We start from the raw sequence: 17,598 nt of genomic DNA, 5'->3' as shown, positions 1-17,598 counted from the left end.
ACAAGCTATAATAAAATGCCAGCTGCTAATAAACACTGCACACTGCTGACTGGTGGACTGTCTTTATTGATTGCTACCACTATACTCACATTCTAATTATTTTGCATTGCCAAAGGCTAAATACAAATTATTGACTGATTGCATTGTATACCTCTGAACATTCCAAAATAAGTGAATGCATCTCCTCCTGCATTTCTCAAAAGACAAACCTTATGTTTCAACACAGTTGTATCTTTGGATTTGTTGTAATTTGTTGTAAGCTTTGAAACCATTTACACTACCACGATTACAAATTAAACTTTAAACTCTTCTTCAGGGGTGTCCAATTTTGTCTGAAAAGGACCAGTGTGGGTGCAGATTTTTGTTTTAGCCAAGCACTAAGACATCCAATTCTACTTATCAAGGTCTTGATTGAAGACCATGATTAGTTAATTAGTTGAATCGGGTGTTGTGCTGGGTTAAAACAAAAACCTGCACCCACATCAGTTATTTTTTAATAAAACTGGACACCCTTGCTCTGGCTGCTATAAAACAGGAAGCCCTTGACATGATTTTCTTTGCTGTGTTTGTGATTTGGAGGTGACTGTGGATGAAAACCTCAATCCTCTTTACACAATCTCAATACAGTCCAGCTTCAGTTACTTCTGGCCTCATAGAGAAACGTGATACGGGGCAGTCAGTATAATACAGTGGTTATGGCAAAGGTTGTAGCTTTAATTCCCAGCTGTTGAGGTGCCATTGTACCCTTGAGCAAGAGACTTAACCAAAAAGCTTCTGTAAATATGCAGCTGTATAAATGGGTTGCATGTAAAAATGTAATCTGTGTAAGACGCTCTGGGTAACAGCAGCTGCTAAATGCCAAAATGTAATTCCAAGAGCTAAGAGAAGGCAGTGCCTCTCTGGGCTTCTTAAAAGGTAATGTAAACACGACAAAAGCACCAACAGTGTTGAGGTATTGGTGAATTTTGGCTCCTGTAAAAACTGAAAGCAGCCATGATCTGTGTTTAATGGCATTAGTACATATAATCCGTCTGGCATACAGTCTGTTCTTGCCAAGATGCACTTGGCGTCCTAAAATAAGTAAGTACTTTGTATGTTGAGTTTCAATAAACTACTCCTAAGAGATTATTCATTCTTTGGATGTGTTTATGCCCATAATCTGTACAAAATACTTTATTTTAAATCAGTGAAACTCTTTGTTTACCTAAACATGCGGAAATATGCACACATATGGTACTACATAACAGGAGTTTTTATAATGGCTCAGTACCGAAAGCTTTGACAGTCAAAGCTAATTCACATTTGCATACTCTCATTGAGCTGAATTCGGGAAAGACTGCCATCAGGTTGAGTGCTAATTAATGCTTCAGAACTAATCAGTTCTGTATGATTGCCGTTGTTGCATTAATGGCATTTCATCTGGTATCAAAGTTTCCCAGCAATCGAGTTTTAAAGGAGACAAATTATTTTCAGTCTAATTGCATGTAGGTGGAGTTTGGAAATAATAGGACATCTTCTCATTTGGCCTGCTGTTCAAGGTTTTCAGTGTTCTGTGCAAAATATTGCTAACGGGAACTAATTAACAAATACTGTAATTACACTACATATTCTTGAAAGATGCCTGGCAACAGCTAAGCCTCAAGCAGAACTGAAGAAGTACATAAATCAAAGTGGTTGTCTTTGCCAGTGGAAAACCTCTTGAGAGTTACCTTGGAGTTTATTAACATCCAGAAGGGGCTGGTTTTAAGTGTAGGTGACTGTCTTGTATAACAATGTGAATTAATGCCCTATTTATTAGTTGTGTGACATCAGTTGTATGTATAGATGTATCTACAGTCCACATTGTATATTTACATTGTAGGTAAGTGCAAATTGAGATGGAGGGACATTAAGAAACATAATTTACTATGCGTAGGCCATATGTTTGATTGATTGAATTATCCAGTTTACCTGCCTTCAAAATCACTTTATCTTAAATATTATACCAACCTGTTAGTTTGACCACCGTAACATCTGTGTCATTCGTTGGCTTTGATTATTAGAGCAAATTCATTTCTTCAACATGCCTTCTAAACTTTTGACCAGGCCAGCCTTTCTGCACAGTCCACAAATCCCTCTGAATTGAACTAGGCTATTGGTAATCATATTGCTGCATTAACTTAGATGGTCATTAAATTATTTTTGTACCATTTACCTATTTCTTTCATAAACTGTCAGACACACAGAGACTAACAGAACCCAAGTCAGGAAACATTCTAGCTGTGAGTGGCCATGATAGAGATCTTGGTGTGTCTTACAGACTGCTCTTCTGCCCTGCACCCAGACTTTATGGCATCTGGTTGCTTTAAGTGGATGCCAATCATCTGAATGACCTTTTTTTTGTTGCTTCAAAGCCTACTGTGCAGTTGGATACAGATATACCTCAATACATCCAATTGGCCAGATGCTATGATAATAAATATAATGTTAATAATACTTTACTTTATTTAAGATAAAGTGCAGTTGTTTACAAATGAAATTTTGTCATCATAATTTGATCCTTTACTAATACTCCCATTGTGCCTAGGAATCAATGGAATAAATCTTTCTGATCAAGGCTCGTTGCTTGAATTGGAATCCAGTTTGAATGTAAGGTAGATTTTTAAAATAATTTTAATGTGGTCCCATATTTTAAGTTGTTGGGATTGTAAGTGTCTAAAGTTGCTAGGGTTCAGGGGAAAATTCCCAGTGTTTCAGATACAAGCTGATTTGAATGATGTTGGAAAAAGAGCAGTGGCATGCAGTTAATTCTGGAAATCACCTGTCAAAGGGATGGCAAAAACCTGACCATAATAAAGATACTTGCAGTGGAATAACACTTGCTTGTTGCAAGATATAAGCCAGGTTGTAGAAAGGAGGGTATTTATTTTTGTACTGAGCCTGCTCAAATCTCTCATTTCTGCCTTTATTTGTTGTTGAACAGCAGGAACTAATAATAATAATAATGGTAACTGTTAATAGTGTTTGAACATCCTATTGATGAGTAATATATCAGTGAACACGCAGGAGTTCAGCCTGTGGTCAGGTTATAAGGTGCCATGTATTGAAAATACAGCTAGTCCATTGATTTTGCATGGCTAGGTATTGAGTGGAAACTTAATCTGTGTAGATATGACTTTTCAAGGAATCTACTGCAATAGCCTACTGCATTTTCTAATGTAAGAATTATATCTTTTCTGTCACCAGTTCATCTGCTGGCCCTTGGCTGGAATGCCTCTGGGTGGAACAGACTCTGCTATATAATTTAGTAAGATTGGTATTTACATTTGCGGTTAATGCAAATGTCTCACACTCTCTTTGGGGATTTGTGTACTTAGATTAAAAGGATTGTGATGGTTCTCCTGCCATTCCAGTGATGTATCTTCGATACTCGGGTGGGGTGGGGTGGTTATGCTTCCTTGCATTCTCTGTCCTTTATGCCTCTAGATTCTAGAATGATTGTCTCACTGTTCAAACAGAACAAAAAAAAATCTCTCAAAAAATAAAAATGTTATTGCATTGATAATCTTAGACTGCAATTTTTAAGGTGCCTTTGATGTTTTTGAGTAGATTTCTCTCTTTTTCTATTTGGAACAGAATATTTCTACCGTGACTCTACCCGAGTCCTTGGTGCATCTTTATTCAGAAAGTCTTACAATGGTTCTCTGTCGAGAGAGGAAAAGTGTATGTTGGTTATTGTAATTGCGTAACATCTGTTCTACAGTCTTTCATCTCACTTTGCCCATTTTCGAAACCATTGTATTGCGTGAGATGACTGAGTGAGGCCCTAACATGGATTGTTCCTTTTTGAAACACTAAAGTGTTTTGGCAGATATTATGTTTTTTTTAATGTCCGAAAAAACCCATCAAAATTAGAGATATTAAAGGTTTATTAATTGTGGATTCCTTGAAATCACTTATGCGTAGTTCATACAGTGTCAGCTGTTCACTTAAAATCTCTGTCATCCATTTATTTTTATTTTTGTTCAAACACGGCCAGTATCACAAATCAGCAATGACAGGCAGAGTCAAATCATGGGTGGCGGTCATAAAGGGGGTTACACCGAAAGTACCGGCTGCTCTCTTGCGCCCTTGCTGCCTGGGCTCGCCGTAGCTGCCATTTGAAAAGGCAGGCGTCATACCAAGGTGAAAAGGGAACCTTCCTTGGCCATATGTTTCCATAATGCAAACTAATTTGCTCCAGTCATACTGGTAATCTACCAACTTGTTGATCGGAAGTTTCCAGACACATTTCTGGAGGGGAGCCCAATTGTATTTGCAGCAGGACCCCTGTCAGCAGCGTTGAGCTACACAGTCACAAATTGGACACTTGTACTGGTCTGGGAAGGCAGCCAAGATTTAAATTAGACAATAACCTCTGCTCCTTTATATTGCCTCTATTCCAGCTGCAGGCAGATCCATTTGTTTAATACAGTCAGCCCTGTAGTGTATAATAGACTGATATATGAGTCACCCCTCAGAAGTTTGTGCTTCTCAGAGTTACAGAGATTAAACAACTGGTCAGAATTGTACTTACTGTAGTTTGTTATCCGGGGGAAAAGACCAAATTGAACTTGGAGCTGAAAGCAAGCTAGCAAGCACAGGCCACGCTCCTACATATCAGTTTCCCAGCTGAAAAAGTCTTACATGGAAATAAAAACGCACACATGGGCTAGTTGTGCAACTAGTTAGCTGGCTTTTGACACATGAGCCTTGGGTAGCCATGATCCATAGAGACCAGCCGGGTTCCCATTAAAATAAACAGATTAAAAACTAGATTTACAATTTTTTGATTGCTATCAAACTGGACTACCAAAAAACTGGGCATTGTTTAATACGCGTGTGAAAAATGCTCATGTGAAACATAATGGTGTTTATAACAAACATTTCTAAATACAAGTACAGGTCTTTTACTTAAAGATTGAATTGTATATATGTGTGATTGAGTACAGACAATTCTTTAAGGTTTTTGACAGTATTTCAAACAGTCACTTTTTTAGTTTGTGTGTAAGCAATTAAAAAGTACCAAGCATGCTGGTCTTTATCCTCGCCGATGGCTTCCTATTATGGGCGTATGGGAGCCGGCTGTAATGAGTGCATTAACCAGTAATAGTGTCCTGGGAGCAAAGAAATGTGCAGCAGCTGCCAAAGTGATGAAAGCGGACTCAGTGTTTTGTGAACCTCTAACAGACTTTATTTAGACTAAGTCGCTGACCCCATCTCCACTTGTCAAGCTAAATACAGGGTCACAATCAATATTAAAAACCAGACCTGCACCCTTTAAAAACAGAGCATCGCTTACGAAAAAGATCTTTCTCAGATGGGTTGTAACCCCCACAAATAAAAATGAATAAAAAAGTAAAAAATATTTGCTTGGCTCCCTAGTCAGATGTCTCTGGAAAAATGCCAACTTTGATTTAAATCGATGCCTTTGATACCATCTTGAACTGGAGCTACTTCAGAACTGTTCGGCGTAAACAACCCTGAAACGTGACTGAAAGGCTAATGCACAGAAGCATCGACGGGCTTTGGCTTGCGCCTCGGTCGCTCTCCCAAAGAATGGTGCCTCTGTTTCTCTTGCCTCTGTGTGGTGTCAGCACTGGCGGTTTGAGGTCTGAAGTGGCTCACGCCCGACTCGATAAAAGACGAAGCTGTGTTGGGGTGAGTTTTTATTACCGTTCACACCTCAGAACTGACTCCAGATGCTAGCCACAGAAAGAAGTTGGCAGGCGGGCGCTAAAGTATGGTAGTTGGGTAGGGGAAGTAAGGGTTGAGAGTGTGTCCACGTGTTAGCTCAACTGACCGTGCCTTCTATGTTTGTGTCAAATACAGTCAGCCAGTCCAATGACCATATAACGCGACCATATATTGCAACAGATTCTGATGTTTAAAAAATGACACAGCATTGGTATATTGTCAAACCCCAGAAGCAGGGTTAGTTTTCACAAACACCTCCTCTTTTCTGGTCGGGCCAATTATTTGAGGCATTGCCCTCTTTCTAGACCTTTCCTTCTCAGTTTTGAATCCTCAGGTCCTGTTTCACAGTGATTGATTAAAACATGGGCCTTTCTAGTCAGTGCTGCTCTATAGAGCATTTAGTCCATTATGTAACTGGGCTGGGGTACAATGTGCCCTTAAACAATCTCAGAATACCATTTATCATGGATTGGCATTTGCTCTCTTTCAGAAGCCAATGCCTGCATTGTCTCTTGCAGACTTTAAATAGGAAGAAACCTGTTAATGACTGTATAAAATACAGTTCTTCTCAGGTCATTTAATTTATAGCAAAATCACTGTGCATATAGGGTAAACTATACTAATTTACTAACATGGCACTAATTCAAAAAGGAGATAGACATAAAGAAATAAACAAAGAAACAAATATATGACTCCATTTACTGCATGGGCTTGTACATTAAATAGGCCTACTCAATGCCTCTTTATTATGCCCACAAATATTGTGTGTGGTGGCCGGTGAATGAGTGAGCCCACTACTTAATTGCTTGCTGGCTTACTTGTGAGAGAGACTGAAATATATGTGCCTTTCACAACAATGGCAATGATATCACGACAAAACAAAAAAAACGCCGATAGAATGGTGCTTTCCTTGTCTGATCTGTTGACGATATGACTTAGACAATGCTGCCAAGCAAGGAGCGAGCACAAAAAACTCCATGGCTACGGTATTTTACGCAGGATAAACATGCCTACTTCCACTTAATTTGTCTGGGCTTTGAGCCAGCCCACTACCATATCTGGGATTGGCCTACATACTCGGCCAGTTTGCTGTGGAAATGCCTCCGGCTTGCCACAAGTGTAGCTGACCCACAGCAGTGTCGGGTGAGTGGAACACAGCCTTTCCTAAATGCTGAGTGTAGACAACTAAACAGTTTGCCTGTGTTTATAGCACAGAGATCCGTTCCATGTGCCCTTAAGAAATCTGACTGTTTAATGATACATGATGTACAGGGCAGACTTTTACTGGAAGCGCATGAGATGGCAGTCAAAGATTACTCTTGCAAAACCAGCAAACGATTGGATAATACAATATAGGAACAAAGCAGTATTTTATCTGAGCCCTGGCAGTCAGATATGAGTCTGGTCTCCAAAGGATGTTACGTGCTTAATAATGTTTGCTACAGTTTCCTTTTGGGATAACGCAAAATGTCTGACAGGCATCTTATAATGCCTAACCTATTTAAATAAAGCCTGACCAGCACTGCATTCTACCTAGTCTGTTGGAAAGCTTGTTAGATCTGTACAAAAGCGTAAATTAGATATTTGTAGAGTTAAAAAAGGATGCTAATGATGTGTCTTGAAAGTCATGTTGATCTTGAGCGACCGGAGCAGGACTGAATCAGCTGGTCTCTGCTGGATGAGCACGCAGACCCGTTCCCTTCCATTGTGGATGTTTTTCTTCACTGAAAATTAGAGAAGGTGAAAAATCAGCCTGATTTCAACATTGGCTTCTAGAACATTCTGCCAGGGGTCCTCCGAAGGGACGGTTACAAGTTTTAATGGAGAGCAATGATTTCCGTTTTAAACTGAATTTTGTCATCGATTCTGCCTGCGGATCAGAAAGCAGTCTGCAAAACTGGCTGTACGGCTATGCTGTGCCATGAAGACCATTTTACAGATCGGTTTTACCAGAATATGACCGACGCATATGGGTTTGAATAGCGCCGATAATCGTGTTAGGGCAGCTACAGAGGTGTTACAGAGAACTGGTTTGTAAATGAGTATATGTTTGGCCAGAAGGACCTTGGAAATCAAAAGGTTACCCTCTGAAAGATTGTGTTTACTCAAGCACCAGCTGGCTTGGAGAAAGACAGTAATCAGTACTTGCTCTGTTTGGCTGTTGCTTCTGTTGAATGAAGAGATCCAGCTTATGATTGTGCCAAATCTACAAGGGGGGGGGGGGGGATGGGGGGAAGGTGAGATGAAAAATATCTTTATTCGTGCTGCAGTAGATGCAGTTTTATTTCTCTTCTGAGAAAGATCGCTGGAGAACACATTAGCACAGGAATTATGTACCAAAGAGCAGCAGCAGCAGTGTGATTTCAGAGGAGAAGCAGGACTGTAAAATTGCTTGTCAGCAGCTGATATATTTCAGCCAAGTGCGCAGGCTTAATTAAATTAGCTTTTGCAGCACGCCACAGTTGCTTACCTGCTATAATGTCATAAAGGCGGAGCTCTGAACGTTATTGCGTTACCATATCAAAATACCCACAACATACATCATCTCCTGAGCAAGACGGCGGGTTTTCTTCCCCTTTGGTCGTTTGCGCTGATTCATATTGCATGCTAGATGCCGCAGTAAATATTAAACTTCCATCGCCATTCAGATTCCTATTCTATTTATAATCGAGTCATTGATTTATTCATGAAAACCGTCTTTGGGAATGAAATAGCCCAAGTGGAAGCAAAAATACAAGATGAACACTGAGCTCAGTCTTTATTATATTCATAGGCCTACTGCCTGAAAACAAGTACAGAAGGGGGTGGGGGGGGGGGGGTTAAAAAGGGGGGGGGGAAGCAGAGACGATGCTCACACTTGATAGAAGATGGAAGCGCATTTCCTCAAACTGCAGTCATAGGTCAGCATTTTATCTCTGTTCTTTATCTCGTAAACATTGCTGTTGAAATGTGACTCCCTTGAAAGAAAGTTGACAGAATGCGAGCGCTACGGATGATTCATACCCAAGGGTACATAATCGCTGCACTGAGGGTAAGAGAGGAGCAGTGTTTCATTGTCGGAGACGTGGACATGTTCCACGGAAAGCTCTCTGAATATGACTTTGCTTCGGCTGCAGTGCAACCACATGCTCGGTGTGTTTATGGATGAGAGAATTTTTACATTAATTCATGTCGTGGGTTGAGCCAGGTTCATGTTGGCGTAATAGCATTTTAGCCCTCGGGTTGAAATCATTTTGCTTGGCGCATTTGTAGCCAAAGGGCTAATTTCCCCACAGATCCATACCACTATAAAAAATATCTTTCCCTACAGGTTATGAAATTCCATCTGTATAAGTTATCTCTGATCAAAGTGAAATGGGCATCCATCCAGTCACATGCATGGGTAGGCTGTATCACCAGTAAGATGCTGTTAAGAATTGTTTGGTTGGAAATGTGATGGTTTCCAGCCTTATGAAAATCAGTGACATACAGTGTGAGTGCAAACACCCCCTACCCCCTCCCCCTCCCATCAATGCCCCATAATTTTTCAGTTCAAAAAAAAAAAGAAAAAAAACATGATCAGCTGGAAAGACAATTACCAATACTGGGAAGTTAATTATGCTTGACCTGTTTTCTGACTAAAAGGGAAACATACTTTTATTGGATTCAAAATAAGCCTGTCCACTTTTTTCATGTCCTTCAAAAAATGTTTAGATAATCTTTTCACTGCCAGAGAAGCTTTTGTTAATTATTAATCCCTTTTCAGGAACATTTATTTTTTAGGCCTACTCCTTTACTGGTCGTGTAAAAACAACGGAGACAACGTTTGCTCTGTCATTGAGTTCGTGCCAGACCCCAGGAGGGGCTCATATTACGGAGCCACTGTTAATAAAAGCCCCCATATCCCACAGCTCTTTAAAACTGATCCGCGCTCACTGCCAGCTCTCCTCTGACGTGGCCCTTCAGAAAAGAGGTACCAGAAGTGCGCTAAATGCACAGAGCCGAAATGGCATACACAACGGGCTTGCACCCAGTCAAAATGCAGCCTGCAGGACCGCAACTCGGCCTTCCTGCTGATTTCAAAGTCATTTCGGTGGTCAAGTACAGGAGGATGCTTCTTGGCAGCTCTGCCATTCACCTGTTTCATAATCCTCAACCCACCCGGGTGCACATTGCCCAGAGTCACACGTACAGTGGGGACTGCTGGTTGCCCGACCTACCCACCCCACCCCCCCCCCACCCCCCGTCGCTGCCAAAATGGTCTCTGTCCACATTGAGATGTCTACGCTAATTAGGCCAAAGGAGTCCGGCTCCTCATTTTTTAAATTACAGAGCTCGCATTGTCCGCTCTGACCCATTTTCGCGTGGACTCCACGGTCAGCAGTCCAGACTCTCCAATCGAGGTTAATTTCATTTGTCGTTTGGCTGCATTCTGAGAGACCGCAAGCACGAACGTAAAATGCATTGACGGGATGAATTAAAGATCACTATAACTCACCACCTCTTTGTTCCTGGTCCTAATTAAGTGCTCGCTTGGCCTCTGTCCTCACAGAGCAGCAAAGGTCCAGATGAATACGGTGGGTGACTGGGGGAAATTTTCTGTGGCTCGATGACAAAATTGCTCAAATGTTTTGATGTAGTCAGATAAGTAATTTTCAAAGCACATAATGTATATATGTGAGGTTCTGGAGGATGGGCTACCATCTGGTAATATGTTTATTTATTACCTTGGTCAATTTCCCTCAGTAATTATTGGCATTATGTTAGCCTAATTCCTCCTGTTCCAGTGGTAGATCCAATTGAGAACAAAATTTGTCATTTTAATGCAGTGATAATCGTCTGAAATGTATGTCTTTGTAAGTGCGCTCCCCTTTCCTGTGATATAAATGTGTAAGCATTAATGAGTAGTTTGTTTACCGTGTGTTAAAACCACATACTGGAGAGCTCGAGGGCAGCCAGTTGGATTCGGAATGAGCAAATGTTGCTGACGGTGTTGATGAATAACTTGAATAGAAAGCACAGACTCTTCGACTTTTCTAAAAACCACCTGCTTGCCTGGTTTTATACTCATTAACTCCCTTCTAACACCTTTCTGTGATGCAATACCATTTAAAGTGAGATAAAGCTCCTCTCTGTTAGTCCTTGATTCTGCCTGGCTGTGCCTATGTTGTGAAACAGTGGCCAAGGGACACAAAACCACTTCTTTCTGTAGAACGATAGCATTTTCTCAATAGTTCATGAAGGGGGGGAGATTTTTGAGACTTGTCTGTAATCCTAAGGGAGAAACCACTAGGTAGCTTTACAGATAAGCTTCCGGAAGGTTAATTACTCTCTAAGTGTGTCATAAAGGGCACATTGGGGTTTGGCTAAGTCTGCTTTCAAGGTTGCAAGGGCAGGTGAAAAAAGGAAGAGGCTGAAGTTTGGCGGGGAGGGGGTTCTGTTTGCCTAGGAAAGCTGTGCTGACAGACCGACGTTCCTCAGAAGAGGGTATCTGGTCGGCGAGGCGTACGCCTAGCCTTGAGTAGTGAGCTTTGATAGAGTTTTACAGCGAGAGCTCAAGGTAGATGATTTGGACTGCTGAAAAACCACCTGCTTCTTCAAATGCTTGTGGGTTTTGCACCTCTCCCCCCCTCCCCCGGCTCACCAGCGCGTTACACTGTTAACATAGCTCCTGATTTTCTCCCCTTTCTCCAGGGTATATACTAATTAATGGATACCGTTCGCAGTTGATTAGCCGCAGTTCTTGCGGTAATTACATTGGCATACTAACCACTATGAGGGAAGGGGGGCAGAACAAAAGGAGCAGAAAATAAATTAAAGCACTTCTCATTTCTGTCTGATCTTAATTTGTTTCAGCTATTGTTATGCCTCCATGAAGATAAGGAACTCTTCACCACCCTCTGCTCAACCACCCCCCCCCCCCCCCCAACAATATTTCTGCATTTATTATGTTCGAAGGAATGACTTTGTAATAAATACACAAAGGGAATTTCTCTCGTTTTGCTGAATTCTAGAATGCGTTCCCGCGAAAGGGGCTGCTGCAGACCACCTCTCCCCTCCTTTTTACTAAGTGTAAACCGGGCTCTTTTTTGTCAGAAAGGTACTTTGTGCTGCAGGGCCCAGATGCTGGCCTGTAATTCTTCATTCTGTGGCCCATTGTTCCTACCTGTCAGTGCTCCACTGTTTGAGAAGAAAGGAAGTGTCTGCCGTTCTATCAGGAGGCCTCGCTTGGGTTTTGGGGGGCTGGTTCTCCAGCGCTCTGCTATTTCTTATTAAAGGCCGCCTCCTCCGCTCATCGGTACTTTGGAATCGCGCCGAAAGCTTCAGATCCGAACCATACGAACGAGTGTTTGCACAATGTCCCCGTTCTTGGTTTTGTGCCCCAATTCTGGCCTGCACCCCCAGGGTATTGAAAGTTAATAACATTATGCTGCGTCGCGCTACTTTGTATTGTGGCGCTAAGGTATCATTAATTTCTGTTCTATAAGCTATGAATAGCAAACCTAGATTCTCATTACCTTTCATTGAATTGGCTGCATTTCTCTGCTTTCTCTGTGGAGGAATAGCATTGTACTCATTCTTAAAATGCATCTCAGTACATCAAAAACAGACCAGTTGGATTGAACTGTGCTGATCTTAATACCATTGCCCCATGGTTTAATGCATTCAGTAGGGTTTTTCTTGCCTTCACTTTGTGTGACAGGGACTGTGGTTCAATCTGCACCGATAGGCAAAAACAGTGTAGGTCAATACAGTAGAATAAATCTAACTGCATAACATATTATTGCTTATTTTGGGTATTTGCATATAATTGCCAAAGTTCCCATTAATTCCACTGTAAAGAGATTGCCTATTTGCATTAACCAATAGTGCATATTTCAGAGATTTTCATGAAATTCTGTCCAGTTACATTGCACAACGATCTTTAAAAATACATTAAAAGTTGGCAGATGTGTAATAAATAAATAAACCAACAAATGCCCTATAAAGACACAAAACGCAACACATAGGCCTAACTTGCGAAGGTAGCTGGTTTCTGTTGAAAATCATCCATAGCGGACGCCTGAGTGGCACGCGCAGTCATTGGCACTCTGTTTTTTTTCTTTGATGCAATTATGAGGATTCTACTGTCGTTAACTTAGCGTGTTGAATGTTGCACGTAAACTTGAATGCAGTCAAACTTGAACAAAACTTGAAATGCAGTATCATCCACAACGAAATAGTACCAATAAATTCACAGACCATTTCTAATCATCTTGCCGGTTTTTTTTGGTGGGATTTCTCCTATAGGCAGCTTAGACGGCTTGAAAAAACATTTAGGCGACCCGGCAGACATTTCAATGCAGGAGAAACCCTGATTCAGGTTCTGTCTTTAAATAGCAAGTTTATAGCATACTGTTATACTATGACCATCAATGTCACCTGTTGGCAGCATAAAGGGTCTAAATTCTAATTATGCGTTTGCTTTCTCTTGCAGTTTGGGAACAATAATAATTACATGAACATGGCGGAGGCAAACGGTGCACTGCTGTCGGCTGGCGATGTGAGTACTTCTCTCTGTTGCTGTCTTGTCCCATTTGATCCTCAAGGCTGTGGGGGTAGGGGTGCACAGAGGTACATAGAAGACAGAAAAGATTGATTTCCAAATTTTAGGCACCCTTCGCAGTTCCAACAAAGAGCAGAATTAAAGAAAACTCGCAGAGAGAGCCAATGCGGCTGGCCTGGTCGACCAAGAGCCAGGGCTGCAGCGACGGTATGGAGTAGTAGTGCTGGTTGCAGTACTGGTGTACAGGAGCCCACAGAGACCAACAGGACAAAGAAGGAAATATCAGACTCGCTATTCAACTGCTTAGAGCATGATAGGCAGCCCTGGTCCTGGAGTATCAGCGGCGGATCTGGTTTACGCTTCAACCGGGCACCTTACCACACTAATTGGACTAATTATTAGATTTCATGAAGGTGAACATGTGCAGGAGGTACTCAGCATTGCTCCATTCCTGACATTTTGACACCCCAATAAGACTCAGATTGAACTAATCCCAGAGACCAATCAGGCCAAGGTTGCTTGATTTAGAACTTTTATTATAAATTAGCTACTGATGTCAAGTGTAACATAAGTAGCTAATTTATGATAAATAAATCAGTTACTGATGTTAGTATTGGGTGAGTTTGGTTAGAATTATAATGTAACAATAACATATTTCAGCACAGGCTGTCCACATAATAGCACAATGACCACATATTTTGAATGTTTACCAGATAATATTTTGCTGCTAACAAACAAGTAATGTTTCGTGACGTTTGAATGACTGATGAAAGTATGCAGCCGGTGTGAATCAAGGAGCATGCAAGGTTATTGTAAAATATCTCAGGCCTGATAACACTAACAATGAAAGCTTTATGATAAATTGGCCCTGGCGCTCGCAGGTATTCCAGCATTTCTGCATTGTGCAGGAGATGAACAAGGAGGAGGAGGAGATGCAGTGACCATCAATCGCAGAACAAAAACTGACACCTAAAATGTCATGTTGCATCATTAGAGGCGTCTGTATAAAGTGCGTTTTCGGTATGAATAGGAGAGAGATCGGTGGGGAATTGTTCTGCCCTGTTTTTGGATTTCTTTTTTTTTTCCTGAGATCTCCATCTCCACCCCCTCACTCCCCCTCCTTGTCCTTGGATGTAATATACTCTAACAAACCCAAGCCCATCATTCTCCACCATTCAACAGCACTGTCCTTCACTCTATTGTTCACACCAAAGGGCTTTAAGATAGATTTAAATGACATGGAGATTAAAAGCCCGTGTAACCTGATTTTTCCAAAGCTACTTAAAAAAAAAAAAAAAAAAAAGCGTAATAGATCTCGCCTCTTTCATTGTGTGCCACGGATCTCGCAGAGAGGCCACGGTCATTATTGCGCCTCAACAGCAGTCAAGTTGGGGGGGGGGGGGTGGTTACAGCTAGCTCTGAAGAAACTCGTCACAACAGTTTTTGCCACAGATCCGGAGACAAAGCCGAACCTGGAGGAGCGCGACGGGCGCTAATTTTCCTTGTTTTTTTGTGATCAGGATTTTACTGTTGTGACCCGGGATCCAGGTGTGGTGGAGAGCCCAGCCAGCACCAGCTGTTCTTCACCTGCTTAATCCCAGCTGCGGAAAATGTCTGACTGCGGTGCTGTTGGGGCTCGGTGTAGCAGCCCTGCAAATTTGCATTTTATCAAAAGGAACAAACCGCTCCTTGTGTTACAGTACAGATGGCATTGTACTGTAGCACGCATTTGAAAAATTAAAAGCGTAACCATATAGCGCCGATTATATTTTCCAGTGGAGGCATGATATAAACTGTGAAGTATTGTCTCTTGTAACCTAATCCAAAAAGGAATGGAAATGACTTTCATTGAGTGGTGTAATTTCACGCTGAAATGAGTTTTCTTTTCCGGTATAACACTATTTTAATCTACTTAATGTGTCAGCCCTGGGCAAGGGTTTTGTTCAAAGGGAGGCCTTTTGCACTGACACAAAACAAATCTGTCTTTTTACACAGCTTTCATTTTTTAAATTGCAAACCAATGGGCTTCCATACTGTTGTTGCAGAATGGGGGGGAAAAAAAACAAAACAAAAACAGCGTTATCTTTTAGGTGTCCTTTTTAAAATCATTTTTATTTTTTTCATGTGTTTGTTTATTTTTTGTAAATGGCTTCAAAAAGCCTTTGGAGAAGAAATTAATTTAATAAGTATAAAATGCATTCCATCTCTGGGTATTGCAAACTGCAGATGAACAGGAAATGATCACATCACCAGAAGTCACATCAGAGTAAACGACCCCGTAATTTAAGCTTAATGCACATTTAGAAAACATGAGGAAATTAACCAAAATGTGTAACCGATAGCTAAAACAACTGCCTTCTTAGGAGGCTTGTGAAACATTACCTTTTGCATTCACAATATTAGATAAGGTGACCACGGTCTGCTTGTGAAAGCTTACATTTTAACAGAATCTACTATGCTCGCCAAAGGGAAATTATTCATTAAGATTGAGTTCCACTCAAACATATCATTTGACTCATGCAATCAAATTATATCTACATAATTACTTCTAAACAAGTACAAAGGAAGTTGAGCTGGTAGATATTGGAAATCTGTTGTCAATTTTGAGAAACGATCCACAAGCGCGAGTTAGGGGGTGGGTGATGGTAACGATGATGGAGGTTTTGTGAGAGCACTATTAACATTATAACGCTATTGTTCCCCTGAGTTCATTTCGAAGCAAGTTTTTCTTTTTCACTGGAGTGCAGAACTCTACTTTTGAGTGTTAGTTAATCACATGCTATTTGTCATGTTTTTATTTCCTTTGCTTGGGGTTCACTGCAAATCTAGCATCATCATATCCACCCTTGTTCTTTTTAAATAAAGATCTGCCTTCATAAGACCATCATGTATCCTGTACCTACCATCTCCCATTGGTAGGAGTTCAGTTAAAATTAATTGGAATGTTATAGAAATGCAGCTGAAACAATTGAACAAAGTACATATTTATCTTAACAAGCCATTGTGTAATACCAAGCTTTGGAACAAAATGAGTCATTGGTCTTGTGAAACCACTCAGGTCAGTTCATTTCAAAATCAATATTCCGCACCGATAGACCAGTTTTTTTTTTTTTTTTTTTTTTTTGCCAAAGTCGGTCCTAAATTTCCTGATTTCACAAATTTCACAAAAATCTAAGGCCCTCCCTGATTTGAGTTTTCTGCCACCGAATGAATTGAGTAATGCTGTAATGCACAAGAGGCATTGGGCACTGTCAGAATATTTCTGTGGAACTGACACTTGTGCCTGCTCTGTCAGCGTTAATGCCACATCATTTAACTCCGGCTCTCCTTATGGCACAATCTGGGAACCGTCCGGCCCCGTTTCCCGCTTCAGCGTTTTCGCTGCGGCCTGACGTCGAGGTGAAGCAAAGCGACTGCCTCTCGAGCCGGTTAACGTCGTTCTTCTAAGACTGAAATCCTCCAGCTGCCGTTTCACTCGGGGGACCTAATTGTTCCACTGTTTCAGATGACTAATATCTTAATCCTGTGCTGGCACACATCCAAGAGGCGGCGCATTTGTGACCTAGCGAATCTGTCATAAACTGGGAGGCGGTGCTTCCGTCGGCCTATCCCGTCGGATTTGCGCCGTGCGTTGCGCTCGGAGTGGCCAGGGGATGCCCCCGTGCGTCTGGTTTGACATGTGGGGTACAGCTTGGCCCCTGTCCGGCGGCACCCCATCCCCACAATCAGGTGCCATTGCTTGACTCCCCCCCCAAGTTGGCATATGAACCCCCCCTCCCTTTCGCCAGCATCCTGAGCCAGCATCTGGCTTGGCAGTGGGCTTTGCTGAGCTTTCAGCACAATTTAAATGGATAATCAGGCAGCTGACGTGAAGAAAGTGGATTTTGCATCTCTTAATCTGAGATCAGAGGACGGTAAGCCTCTCGTAGCACAGAATTAGGCAAGCTTTATATGAAGTGACACTAATAGTGAGCATGGTATAAGGCAACACCCCCCCGCCCCCCACTCTCGGCTCCACCAGCCATAACTAGTCTGGCACTTCGTCACCGACGAGCAGACCAGCAACGACAGCTGACACCTCGTATACCCAAGCCAAGCCGCGGCTCAACTTGCTACATCTCAATTTTCAGCTCCCCTTGTGCAGCTGTTAATTTGCATCATCATTAACAATGGGAGACGAGAGGCAACTGCCATCTGATAACGATCTGGCTCCTCCGCTTCCCCCACATCTCTGGCTGTACCACGCTTGACACACAAGTTCCATTTCTAGCTTTCCCCTCGAGCTTTTTTCAGCATTCGGCCTAAAGGTCTCAATCGCATTCCACTTGTTCGGACTCATTCTGCAACATTGTATTAAA

The 17,598-nt window shown here is 41.8% G+C and overlaps 1 protein-coding gene across 4 annotated transcripts in view; it reads left to right on the top strand.

The window, feature by feature from the left end:
• The window catches only part of LOC135255075 (TOX high mobility group box family member 3-like), a 64,465-nt gene that overhangs the window by 30,636 nt on the left and 16,231 nt on the right, over positions 1-17,598 (top strand). For all 4 annotated transcript variants that reach the window (XM_064335811.1, XM_064335809.1, XM_064335810.1 and 1 more), the window contains exon 2: positions 13,172-13,237. In XM_064335811.1, coding sequence (XP_064191881.1) covers positions 13,172-13,237 — 66 coding nt within the window. The remainder of the gene's footprint in view (positions 1-13,171; positions 13,238-17,598) is intronic.

The sequence above is a fragment of the Anguilla rostrata genome, chromosome 5 (genome assembly GCF_018555375.3).
Source record: "Anguilla rostrata isolate EN2019 chromosome 5, ASM1855537v3, whole genome shotgun sequence".
Classification (NCBI taxonomy): domain Eukaryota; kingdom Metazoa; phylum Chordata; class Actinopteri; order Anguilliformes; family Anguillidae; genus Anguilla; species Anguilla rostrata.
This window is presented reverse-complemented; position numbering and strand designations above follow the sequence as displayed.